The 14,219-nt window shown below is 41.0% G+C and overlaps 1 protein-coding gene across 1 annotated transcript in view; it reads left to right on the forward strand.

The window, feature by feature from the left end:
- The window catches only part of alkbh3 (alkB homolog 3, alpha-ketoglutarate dependent dioxygenase), a 28,585-nt gene extending 18,474 nt beyond the window's left edge, over positions 1–10,111 (forward strand). The window contains exons 9-10 of the mRNA XM_079501044.1: positions 543–641; positions 8,539–10,111. Coding sequence (XP_079357170.1) covers positions 543–641; positions 8,539–8,658 — 219 coding nt within the window. The 3' untranslated portion in view covers positions 8,659–10,111. The remainder of the gene's footprint in view (positions 1–542; positions 642–8,538) is intronic.
- The last annotated feature ends 4,108 nt before the right edge of the window (positions 10,112–14,219 follow it).

A 14,219-nucleotide genomic window follows, 5' to 3' on the forward strand; every position in this document is an offset into this window, starting at 1 on the left:
CACACAACAACATCAAATTTTTACTAACAACTGTTTTGGAAAACACCAAAAACTGGACTATGATTCTATGAATAGGCCTATAGGGTTTAGAATTTTCAGATACTACAGGTGTGTATTTGAATAAGGGCTGAGCTATTGACCATTCTTTTTACCTCGATTTTGGCTTTAGCGCTGTCTTAGAAAAGCACTTTCCATTATGTTCGCTCCCAATCTTCCACTGTAGTCTGAAAACTCACCTTCAGACTCCACCTTAGCCCACAGCACTTGCCGTAGCACTTGCCCTAGCCCCGACGACCTTGCAGGCGTATGCAAAGGCTTAATACTTATGATCCTTGATGACTATTTCTATGTATTTGTTGTATTACCATGTGGTGTTCTTTCTTACTGTAAATTGCTCTGGATTAAGAGTGTGTGCCAAATGCCTAAATTGTTTTCTAACTTGGTATCTGTCTGAGCTTATGTCTCTAAGTTAATGAACGTACTGTTATTTTTCATTAGTGAAAGGTGTTATTAGCTAGCATTTATGTGTATGTGCCACACAGGAGGAGAATGGCGACTATACCTATGTGGAAAGGATCCGAGTTCCTCTTAGCCATGGCACTCTATTGCTAATGGAGGGGGCCACACAGGATGACTGGCAGGTAGGCGACACTACACCAGCCCAAACATCAGAACACACACACACAGACACCAACAACATGGCAGTGGTTCCCAAACCTTTTAGCTCGAGAGATTTTTGGAGAATTAAGACAGAACGAGACGTCTGAGCTGTTCTGTGTCGAGGCAGCTCCAACTCAGGATTCTTTTATCTAACGCATTCGCATCGCGGGTGGTTTGAAGAGGCACTTTCCATTGTCCTAAACCTGTGTGCATAAGATATCAATAATATAATAGGGAAAGCGCATCTACACGCCTACAGACACACCTCCACCCGCAAATAACGGTGTCGGCATAATGTATAGTGGGTGTAGTGGCCGCAACATACCGTTTACGCACAGTAGAAGCTCCTAAATGCGTAATTCACGGATAATAGTTAATGCTTGCGGGTAAGGCACGGCATACGTGTGAATGAACAGGTTTTAAAGACGGTCAAAGGGTGCAGATGCACAAATTGGCGTCGTTAAGGCATGCATGGCAACAGTTTGTGTCACGTATGATGTCACACCAGAAGATATACGATGATGCACCATGTTGAAAATGACTGTAGACGTCGAGACAGACAGACAGACAGACAGACAGACAGACAGACAGACGTTGTCTTGGACCGTTTCCAAAGCAGGAGGACCAAAGCGATCCTCTCATGCTGCTGTAGCAGTGAGGAACAAATTGTATTCCTTTGGAGGCTACTGTATTGGATGGATCAACAACATGGAACAGATGGATGTCCATGTCTTCAACACTGTGTCTTCATACTGGAAGAAGTTACCTCCAGTGGAACCCGGAAGAGGAGGACGCCACCTAGAGGTTCCATCCTGGCGCTACGGCCACACAGCTGTGTTGGTTGAAGATACAGTATACATCTGGGGAGGTGTTCCTTACTGCAATGTGCTTTATGCATTTGATGTCGATGCCCACGGATGGTTCAAACCCAGGGTTTCTGGGACTGTTCCAGAGGAGAGGGACTACCACTCAGCCTGTGTGTTGGAGAAGGTCATGTTTATCCATGGAGGATCCACCAAGCTGACTAGATACACTAATGACATGTACAAGTTGGACACCAGCACAATGGTCTGGTCTTTAATTAACACCAGAGGAACTCCACTGCCTGCTTCATCACGTCACTCTGCTACCATCATCGGGACAAAGATGTTTGTATTTGAGGACTGCGGGGACCAGGGGCTCTACAACAGCCTCAGAGTGTTTGACACAGAGACCAACGACTGGATGAGAACACCTTCTGCACAGCTTCTACCAGAAGGACGCTGTTGCCATTCAGCATTTACCTACAATGGAGAGCTGTACATATTTGGTGGCTGCAACGGTAACCAGACCTTCAATGATGTGTGGAGATTCAGTCCAGAGACCTTTTCCTGGAAGAAGGTTGAGCCCAACGGGAAAGGACCATGTCCAATGCATAGTATGTGCTGTTGCATTGTGGGAGATCATATCATCCTCTTTGGAGGAAGGAAAGGAGATAGGAGAGACACTATCTCTGATGAGCTGTTCATCTTAGACTTGAGTCCTAGTCTTAAGACCTTATGTAAGCTAGTAGTTATTCAGTACGCTCTGGACCAATCAGAACTCCCACACGACATCAGGTGGGAACTGGCAGCCATGAGAGAGAAAAATACATTCTTAGAGGCAGTGGTGGAAAAAGTAGAAAAATATTTTACTTTACTATTAGTAAAAGTACATATTCTCTAATTGAAAATGACTTAAGTAAAAGTACAATGGCCACACCCACCAGTTCATTAAGTATAGAGGGTAGGCGTGTGGCATCATCGTACCTGGAAGTTATGCGGGAATGCCCACTGAGTGGCAAAAAACTACTTTCTGGCCTTGACAGCCCATTCATCCAAACAAAAAAGTCCTGTCTGATTGCATTAAACAATGTTAAACTCACCAACATTGCAGCTGAACGAAAAGCTTGAATTATCCTCTTTCTATCTGCAAAGTTTTTGTTTCATGAAAATCCACCATAGAAACGTTATGAGCTACTTTCTGTCAAGAAATGCCCTGCATTTGATTATTTTGAAGTGTCAGAGTTTGGAAGTGCTTGTTTTCAATAACACATTTTGCTGCCTCCTGCATTATGTGACATTTAGAAACAGGTGGCACGTAGGACGGTTGAGTGATTTCCAACAAGCGCTTCCAAACTCCAACACTCCATGCTGCTCAATGTTTTGCCACTCAGTCTAGATGAGGGGGGCGTGTCCTGATGGGAAAATCATGCATGTGCATACTCTCTATACCTGGTTTTCACCTTAGCACCACTCACAGTTAACAGCCTTTGTATTGAGTTTGTGCTTGAAATGTACTGTAATTCTGCAAACTGTTAATAAATTCTTCAATCAATCAATCAAAAACCACCTGAACTTAAGCCTCGCCCACAGCTGTTGTTGTATGACAATGGGGGAGGGGTTAGGGTTATGATGTCACAAAATGTGTTGCATTTTGATTCGATTTGATTTGGCTTTTCAGGAAGAAACAAAAAATACACAGGGAAGACTTGTGAATATTATAATATAATATTATAAATGTGAGTAATGTTAACCCCATAGACACATAAAACAAAAATCACTGCACTCCTTCTTTAAAGATTTATTTTCTAATTTATGGAATTTATTCGATTTTTCTTTGATTTCTTCATGAAATTACTGGAAAAAACATTGAATTTGGTTTTTAACTCGTGAAAAGTTTAGCTTTTTTGGGAATGTTTGATGTATTGAACCAAACAATACATATAGCTGCAAACAGCTATAAGACAGGGTCAAGCCCAAAAAGAAAAAAAGATATATACACAGATAATATACACAATGAGACTGCAGATGACATCAGTTTTTTTGGTTACTCTAATTGGCTGATGGGGTTGTGTGTCAACGCTGTAGTCCCGTAACCAGAGTCATAACAATTTACTCATCGGGGGATCTAAAGGAATCTGTGTGAGCATCAGCTCCTGAGGGATTCTCACGGCCCTCTGATGAAAACATCACTAATATTGCCTTGTGACAGACTTTTAAACACTATTATTACAATTTTTGCCAGACCTTGGGGGGCCGACCAAGAATAGTGATGTGCAGTAATGCCACGTCGACAGAGATGGGAAAAGTAGAAGTACAATTACCTTTACCAACGACTTTGGTAAAAGTAAAAGTACTCATTCAATTATTTACTCAAGTAAAAGTAAAAAAAGGTACAGGCGCTTTTAGAGTAAAAGTAAAAAGTATTTTTACTGGATGTTTCTGTGCAAAGCCAACTGTAACTTCACCTAAAATAATTGAAGGCTATTCAATTGAATAGATCCCCACCAAACCCTCTTCTTATAACTGGCCCGCCAGGATTGGTTTCAAAACGGTGATGTGGTACCAGCTTTAGACCTGAGGTGGAAAGCCTGGTGACGTGAGGTTAACCCATTCAGGCCTGACGTCGAAATTTAAAAAAGAAATCTTCTAAATCCTCCAGTTTTCTGAAATAAATATTTTCACGATTCTTCAAAAATATATTTTTCAATAGCTAAATTATAACATAATGTTTAAAACACCAAAAGGGGTTCCCGCCCAAAATGGGCATCCTATTCAGATATACTGTAGGCCTATACAGTATGCACCGTTAACACAGGAGACTAATGTATTCCTAATAATAATTATGTAATTTTCATTTTTCAGCTTTATTGGCTACAGGTGTAATAGGATTTTTAAATCGGACATAAATGTTTGTAAACATTATATTACACACAATGGCGAGCCATGATATCTTAACACAAATAGATGAATTAGCCAAATTACAATTTGTGCATTCTTTGCATGTGCTTTCTCAATTCATTTCATTATCAGTTTTAGGATTTATTAGGATATTGGTTTGCACAAAAACGACCACTTCAAAGTTCAGACTAATCTGTGGTTCGGCTGACCTGTTGAGGCAGTAAATTAAATCAAAATAGGCTATCGCACTCACAGATACTGTGTGTGCAGGAGGCGGGCACTGCATCCATGTGTCTGTTACTTAAGTTAGGGACTTGGGACGCTGTCTGACTGCCAGGGACAGCTTCGAGAAACTTGATAAAGCATTTGTACTTGTACTTCGTTACTTTCCATCTCTGCACGTCGAGCATCTGGAACAGAACAAAGACGAGCTTTTATAACAGAAACAAGATCTAATAATAAGCTGGCATGCCTTCATGTGGAACTTGGACCTCATGTGACCAGTCTATCAGTCGTCTATGATGTAATGACTCCCTATCTGGCCATGGTTTTACTCCCTATCTGGCCATGGTTTTACTCCCTATCTGGCCATGGTTTTGCTCGATTCGGCGAGCCATTCATCTCAGCTAATAGAGACAGCTTGGCTCTGAAAGATGCCCGGTTTTGTGTGTGCGTGTTGTTTACTCCATAGCGATGATTTGATTGGCTGACGGGCTTAAAAAGTGAGGATAAAAAAGTAGGAGTTTTGACGGTTTGTGTGGACACAAACATTGGCTGATGATTGGCTAATCACCCCATAGCGATGATTTGATTGGCTGTGTGTGTGTGTGTGTGTGTGTGTGTGTGTGTGTGTGTGTGTGTGTGTGTGTGTGTGTGTGTGTGTGTGTGTGTGTGTGTGTGTGTGTGTGTGTGTGTGTGTGTGTGTGTGTGTGTGTGTGTGTGAAATTTGATGTTTGTGTAGGACAAAGTTTGTGGACAGGACACACACTAAAAGCTGGATGCCCCTCAAAAATAGAACACAAAACAAAAGAGTGAAGTCTTAGGATAGAAAGGATAGAAACAGTTGTGTGTCATTGGCATAGCAGTGATAGGATATATTGTGAGCCGAGATGATAGTGCCAAGGGATTTAGTGTACAGTGTTGCGACAATGCATTTCATAGCACTGTGAGCTTGTAGGGGAGGGGGCTAAGGTTTAAGGTAGTTAAAGCTGTCTCTCTCAACCTCACCTCATTAAACAAATATAATACCGTAACCAAAATAAGCCACAATGTTTTGCTGTTCCTAAAGTAACCTCATCGCTCATTATAGTCATTCACTGCTCTGCCTCAGAAAAAAGAGAAGTTACTCTGCCATTTTTGGCCTGTGACAGTGCCCCGTAACCTAAGTCTGCTGGGTTCCTGTGTTTGTGTAGCCTATCCTCTGAGAATAAGTAAAGATACGAAATCCGGGCCGTTTTTACTAGCTTGAGAATGTGTGTTGGAGGGCAAACTGCAAAAATGAACGATGGGCATGATGTTAGCAGGACATCGACAGTGATTGAGGGAAATTCAATTGTCCTGGCAGCAATGCAGTCAGAAACACAGGACAAAAAAAATATCATTAGGCCTATAGGCGAAGGTTTTCAAAATGACCAGATCTACCAGCTCAAAATGCATTGCTGTGAGGTACAACAAAGTATGAAAAATGGCTCAAGCGTATATAGAGAAGAAAGAGAGGATCTCAGAGGCCGGGGTGACGTAGAGAAAGGATTGAGCTAAAACAGCTCTAGTTTTCAAATGGAAACATTTTTCTTCTTCTTCAGACACATGAAAAAAAGAGATGTACAGGAAGTGAGACGTTGTGTGTTTAAAATACATCTAGATGTTTATATGTGCATAGGATAGGAGATGTACAGTGAAGTGAAGGATTATGGTTTATAATATGTTAATATGTGCCCCCCCCCCCCCACACACTCTCACACACACACACACACACACACTTCCCTCACACCTACATCCTCTTCTCGCACTATTGTACTTAAACTTCAATATAGCTCCGCTGTCTGAGGGGAAAAACCACCTAACTCCAAAATGTTGAGTTTTCAGGAAATTAAAAATAAATAAATAAATCAGGAAATGTTCAATAGATGTGTTCAATATCATTGATTTATGAAAATAAATCAAAAATTGAGTTATATATATATATATGTTTTCCTCCCGACAGAGACCATATGGGACATAGCCTTCTGTGAAGTTGTTTACACAAAGTTCACCTACATTTGCTACTACAGGGAAAACATATGCACATGTACATAATGATACTCTTTTATTTGTTTGCTCTTTATTGCACTCTCTTGATATTATCTTTTTATTTGCTGCTGTTATTATCTATGCTGCTGCATTGTTTGAAGGAAGACAAACAAAAACAAGTTTACTCTTATGTACCTGTACAGTGTACACAAGACATAACAATAAAGTACAACCTTGAACCTTGAAAAATGACAGACTAGAGAAGAAGGCCAGGTACGGTTTTATAGAGCAGTGGGTCTAGTGGGAAGACGTCATCTCTCCTTCAAGGGCTTGCCAAGACATCCCTCCTGTCTCTCTGGTGTCCATGACACTACTGCATTCAGTTCACTGCACCTCAGCCAGCAAGAAAGGGAATTTGAGCTAAGTGATAAATATTTATTCAGGTCTGTCCATGTTGCAGATGATCTGAGCTTGGCATGGCCAGACTAATGTCACTGCATAGATATTAGTCTGAAACTTTGGTGTGGAAGATTTTGTTCCAAGAGGCGGTTACAAATACAAACAGATTCCAACGTCACAGCAAAAAAAGTCTCACATTGAATAACGGGCTCTGATTGGTCACCTACAACTCTGGGGTGAGCAAAATGTAGACCAATCCCCATGGATAAGTTTTCTCCTGTGGTAGAGTCGTCTGGTTTCCAGGGAAATTTTATCTCCTGCTTTTTGCTCATGGATGTGTTGTGCTTTATGGTTATATTTCCCTTGACCCTTTAAGGGAATCTTTGCAGATTTTCAACCTAAATTCCATGATTCTGATCTGTGGAGATCAATAATATAGTGTGCCAAAAAAGGCCATGATGATTATTCTGTGTTCTTCAAGAAAGTTTAGTTTCTTTACCTATACTGCATGTAAAACATTATATTTTTATTCCCTGTTTTGACAGTGTTATTTTTGAACTAATGAGCAGTTGCCCAGTACAGACGTTATTCATGGAACTGTCTGTACACTGTACAGTATGTGTGTTAAATCTTTCGGGCACATGCTACCACCTTGTACCGCCATGTCCTTTGTAGTGTAGCTATAGCCCTCGTCGGGGGAGGGACTGCGACGCTCTATACTTGACCTCCTGTAGGTCATGTGTGTTTGTGTCATTGATGTGTACTGGGTGTGCGAGGACAGATTTGCCCTGAACTCGGTTTCATATCCAGGCACCACAACACTGGACTGTGTTGAATGTTGAACTAGTTGAGCAATTCCCTAGACATCTGTGTTTGTTTTGAATTTCAAAAGATCATCGTCTGATAGGTTTACATGGAAACACAATACATACTGCCACAAGTTTAATGGAGTCAAAAGTTGACAGTCTGTCCTATCACATTTTGTCCTAATTTTGCAAGTGTGTGTTTGTGTTGAAAACACCAAAACAAACTTGGGCTGTGACACGCAGTACACATGCATGCACGCACGTCGTGCATGCGTGCTTTTTATTTTATTTTGTATTGTTATTGACGATATTGCAGAAGCTTTAAGGAAGCGTGTAATAGCTCAGTTTTCTCATGGTAATCATTGTATTGTGTTTGACTTGTACACTTCTGTCCCTGGAAATGCAACCTATCAGCAGGTCATTTGACCTTCCTTGCTTCTTTTCTATAACTTCTTCTCTGTCTGTCTGTCTGTCTGTCTGTCTGTCTGTCTGTCTGTCTGTCTGTCTGTCTGTCTGTCTGTCTGTCTGTCTGTCTGTCTGTCTGTCTGTCTGTCTGTCTGTCTGTCTGTCTGTCTGTCTGTCTGTCTGTCTGTCTGTCTGTCTGTCTGTCTGTCTGTGTCTCTCTCTCTCTCTCTCTCTCTCTCTCTCTCTCTCTCTCTCTCTCTCTCTCTCTCTCTCTCTCTCTCTCTCTCTCTCTCTGACTGACTGACTGTCTGTGTCTCTCTCTCTCTCTTCCCTCACAGCATCAGATAGCTAAAGAGTACCATGACCGTGGCCCTCGCATCAACCTGACCTTCCGAACCATCTACCCTGAGCCAGAGTACCACAGACAGGGTACCAAGCTCAGCTACACCACCCAGTGACCATAGGCTCACCTCTTGACTGATGGCAACCAGGTTAGACTCGGTATGTTAGATACAGACTGACAGGTATGCGGTTTTACCTGGAAGGTAAAGAGGGCTTATATTATGCCACATGCTGTCACGTTGGATGCTTGATATGTAATGATAAAAGTGGCCACTATACACACTGAAGACATTGGAAATGGGTTTCTTCAAAAGCTGAATATATGGGATATGAAGTTGTCGGATTGTCATTTGTCAGAGAGATTTTGGAGTCGGAATATTGAAAATATATATATATTATATAATATAATATATAATATATAAATACTTCCTAATAGTTGCACCAGAATGTGCTGCTGTGTATTTGAACCTGGTGGAAACAATCCGACACACATTATGTCTCCAGAGAAACGTACATTTTTGAATGGGATGAATATGTGACATAGGCGGACGCACCATTTTGTTTTCTGCAATTTGCCTTAAACTTGGTCACTTTGAACCAAATGTTGACTAATATTCAAGATTCGGTGTGAAGATACTCAAGGCAATCAAATGTCAGTTTATGTGCATTTGTATTTTGTACGTTGCTGTTTGATAACGGCATTTCTTACCGTATATTCCGGTCAAGGGAAAAGTTTACCCTTTCCCCAGAGTTGCTTTTTGACCTGAAACTGCACTTAGTTAATTTAATAATCTTTTACAAGGTCTGGGTTTGCTTATGGGTGTTCCTCTGGGAGAACGATAAAGCTACACTATACAGTGTGTAGGGGAAGGAGCAAGCAAAGTGAACGATTAGATCTATTAATGGAAATCACTCAGTTCTGATCAAGAGTTTTGCTGATGTTGTTGTGCTTTATAAGAACATGGTTTATCAGGAAATGGGACATGTTCTAGTTCATCCTAAAGTCCACTTGGATCAGTGTTTTTGTTTTGTTTGTTTGTCTTTTTGGCTGAAATATCCTACCTACACTAACTTTGGGGCTCAAAGCAGTTGGAATAATGATTAAAAAAACAGTTTACTGAAGACACTGTTTGTGTATTATAAGTTATTATAAACCTGTGCATGTCATAATATGCAATATGGTATATACACATATTGTCAATTTTCTAAAATTGTAAATAGCACATGCAAGCTCACAACTTGTACGACAATATACTTTGTCGTACAATGAATAGTGAACAGCTGCAGATCAGCTGTTCACTATTCATTGTACGACAAAGTATATAATAGGGCTTAAATGGTTCAACCTTATCCTCTGTGGCCAAAGCCTTGGTGTACGTTGTGTGCTGACCCAAAGCCTTGGTGTACGTTGTGTGCTGACCCAAAGCCATGGTGTACGTTGTGTGCTGGACCGATCGGAAAGTGATATTCACTGTTGAATCGAGTCACAATTTATGTTGTAATATTAAAGCCATAAATGAGGCCTCCTTGTGTTCAGTGGTTTTGAAATAAACAAGGTAATAGTTGTGATGAGGAGTCATGTCTCGTGTCTAAAAAAAGAAAAACCATTTAACCACTTTCAACCTGCTGACTGAATAGTGTGTCGACCAGCCATAGACCTGAGTCACTTCTTTCCCTCTCTCTGCCCTCAGCTTCCTGTCTCTCGCCACGCCGAATCAAGCAATAAACTGCCCTAAATAACATTTAAAGGAGCTTTGGGTGATTTGGAAAACCACCCAGTCCGCCCCGGTTACAAAATGTGCACATGCACGCTCTACAGTGGGGGGAAGTGCAACAGGCCAACATCATGTGCACCAAGGCCCGCCCCCACTCGATCATGATTGGAGGAAGGCCCCACTCATCCTGATTGGATGAAGGTTTTGCCACCCGCCACCAAAACTGAAACTAGGGTTTTTTGACCCCAGGGGCTCACTGGGGACAGGGAGGAACTCCTTATATGGTCAGCACACTCTATAGTAGGGAGGATTATCCAGAAAAAAAGAAAAAATAAGTGATATTTGAATTAAGTCAAATCACTGAATATACCTTTAACATTTAATGTCAAACAAACGCACAGTGGATGGCGGGAATGAGACATATTGACATTTTCCTATTTCCAATATACTGTAAAATGTCAATGGGTTCCATCCTCTGAGAATGCCCATTAATGCCCTAGTTGGTACTGTAGGTAGTACAAGAGTGTCTGCAAAAGTAGCGAAAATGGCTGATCTACATGCCCACGATGTTTCCACCGCGAAAGTGACATGAATACAACTGCTATTCAGAGCTGTTATTCCCAGTCCACCCTTCTATTCTGAACCTGTTTGTGTGGATGTGATTAACAGAAAACAAATGCTTACAGTAGCTCACATTTCAAGCCACGGTCATGTCTGTCCATACATTGTGAGATTCGATTATTTGAGATACTGTACTGCATGATGTGTTTCATAACTGGTTAGTCTGGAGACATTAGACCGCAGAATGGATCTTCTTTAAAGGAGTTCATCCAGAAATGACTTATTTTCTATCAATTACACACCCCATAAAGCCTCGAATTCACGGAGATCTTTTTATTTTTGTCACATTCCTAAACCAATAATTTGATAACCTTGATGCGATTGACCTGCATTTGAGTCTCCCCTGGTCATCAAATGATTGGTCCTGGAATCCGACAAAGAAAAATCTCCAAGAATTCAAGGCATCACAAAGTGTTTAATTGATAGAAAATAGTGTCATGTTTTGGGTGAACTACTCCTTTAAGTGATAAACCCTCTCTGTGTTTCTGAAGATCTTTCGTGTACACAGGGATTGCACCCCGCTGTCCTTATATCATGTTCAACTTCATGTTGACACACATTATAATTAGACATCCGAGTGACTCAGTTTCACTGCTATGTGCCATGATGCCAATCATTCAACAGCCATCTGGGTTATAAATAGTTGTTTGTGTGGTATTGATTACTCGACGAGAGGCTTTCCCTAATCGGCCTTACTGTAATCACCCTTTCCCAAACAGTGGGTTTCCCAAACACACGTTTGGGTCGTGTACCCATTTTAATGGGTTGCGGGTACATTTCCCGGTTTGTTTTCCTTTTCCTCCATTTCGTTTTTATGTTTTTTTTTATTATTATTTTTCAAAAGATAAAAAAAAGATTTTCAAAAGGTTTCATAAATGATAAATGAATAAATAAAGAAACAAATTCCATTGGTTTTCCAGTGGTTCCAAAGGGTCCGGGGACCCCCAGGGGTCATTGAGAGAAGTCCAGAGGGTCACCAGCTAAATGATAATTAATTAGGAACCAAACGGACCCTCATGGGCCTGTAACTCGAGAGTTAAATTAACTTAGAAATTGCCATTCAATGGGGGTCCGTAGACTAATGTATATCAAACTGGGGGTTTGAAATTCCTTGGCATATATTTTCAAATATATGCCGTGGACCACCCACGGGCTAATGAGTGTCAATTTGGTGGTCCTTGACATGACAAAGTTTGGGAATCATTGCTGTAGGCTACCTGACTGTCAATGTCAAGGCTGTGCCATTCCTGTCCAGCAGATGGCACTCTCTCATGATCCTCATCTATGTCACAGTTCCATCTGTACACCCTCACTCACTTTAGATTTTAACCATTATACTTTGGCTATTCAAAAATTGCAAATCTACAAGCTCATAGCGCGTCACTTTGTGCTGTGCTACAAGGTTGTAGATTTGCTATTTTTGAAACACCTGTGGAAATTCGTGCAAATCTTTGAATTTATTATTAAATAATCTGCTGCCGGGAGGGGTTTTTGATGTTTTTTTTAACTCAAATCTTTGCTTCTGGGGGTCCATAGAACTAAATATTTTGAGATGGGGGTCCGCATCCAAATACATATCATTTTGGGGGTCCTTGACATGAAAAACGTTTGAGCACCACTGATATAGTTATTAGTAAAACCGTTCGGATTTAGAACGAAGACATTTGTAGAATCAGGTCCTAATAGGTTAAGACCTACAGTCCTTAATTCGACATGCTCTCTGACTACACGTTGTATAAACGTTGCATAACGTCTCCCAGCCAGGCCGTCGTGTACCCTCAGCTCCCCCAGTGAGCTGCTTTGTCTGGCTCGTGATAAGATCTTACCACACCGCTGATTTGTTGCTGAGCTTAATGAAAGTCCCAATGTTTTCCTCAACTCTGTTGGCAGTGCATTATGGTTAAGAACCGGCTTCCTCTGGGTGTTCTCCTCTGCTACTGACGAAACACACTTTTTTTACACACACATGCACGCGCACGCACACACACACGCACACACTACCACCAACTTTCCCTGTAATCCCACTGTGTGCGTGTGTGCATGCGCGCGCAATCTTGCTTGGAGTCAGATCACTGTATGGGAGGTAGCATCCTACATTATGTCACTGGTCTCTGGTTAGTGACATTTGGTCCACTCTCCATCATTTAGCTGGGGACCACCTGGAACCCCCCTCAAGGACCACTGGTGGTCCCCGGACCAGTGGTTGAAAAACCACTGTTTTGTAGTGTTCCACAAGTTTTGCCTTGTGATCAGAATAAACAGTTTAAGGCACGGTCACATGTCTGTTTGTTTGTTGTTACTGTCAACATTTCATATGTTCAGCAACCACTGCCCAGCTGCCATGCATTCCTTTGTTTATCTCCCTGATCCTGACACCTGTTTGTGTGAGACAAAGGTGATCTGGTTTCCTGGGATTACTTGTCATCTTCCACTGGCTACCAGAGCTGCCGTCTGGATCACCCCAATTAGACTCGACTATACACTCACTTTACTTTGGTTTTAGTGTTATGGTTCCTGTTACGCTTACCGTAATTGATACTATGTTGTATGACGAAGTATAGATTATAGGCTTTTGGTTTTTATACACAATTATGAGACGTACAGTAGGAGCCGAGGGAGGGAAGAAATTACATGCGTTCTATATGCAGGTGAGAAGATGAAACCGAATATTTGTGAACCAAAAACGAATTATGATTTGATTTATTATTATTATTGAGATAGGATAAACATGGCATTCATACTGTTACTGTATGATATTTATTTCTAGTCATGTCACTACAATGAACGAGTTTAAATGTGTGCAGCAATATTCAGTCATGTGTAACATTCATTTTAAATATTTGTCTGAACAAGGATTTGCTGCACGAGCACAAACAAACACTACTAAAGCAACAATACGTAGTCAAAACTGTATTAACTGTAAAACACAAATACATTTCCGTGTCCTAGTGCTTCTGTGTTTATTCCTACTAACAACACCACAAGTTTTATTTAGGGCAGTGGTGCAGACAGTTTTTCTGTTGTCTTGAGAAATTATTTCAAAAGTAATTTTTGATTAAATGAAAAATATTAGTATAGTATTACTTACTTATTAGTTCCCTACTGCAAAATGGGTCAGTGTCACATAACCACCTGAACCCTAGAGCTCTCTACATCTACAAATTTGCGTTATGTTTCTGTCCTAATATAGACAATAGTTTCCCCCAGTGTGTTTCCCCCAGTGTATGTACATGTGTGCATCTTTGTACATTTTGTGTATGTGCTTGTGTGTGTGAGTGCCCTTTACTTTACTAGACCATTGAATTAATGAATGGGTGACAATTTATGTTTCCATCAGGCAC

Source organism: Electrona antarctica (genome assembly GCF_951216825.1).
Source record: "Electrona antarctica genome assembly, chromosome: 5".
In the NCBI taxonomy this organism is placed as follows: Eukaryota; Metazoa; Chordata; class Actinopteri; order Myctophiformes; family Myctophidae; genus Electrona; species Electrona antarctica.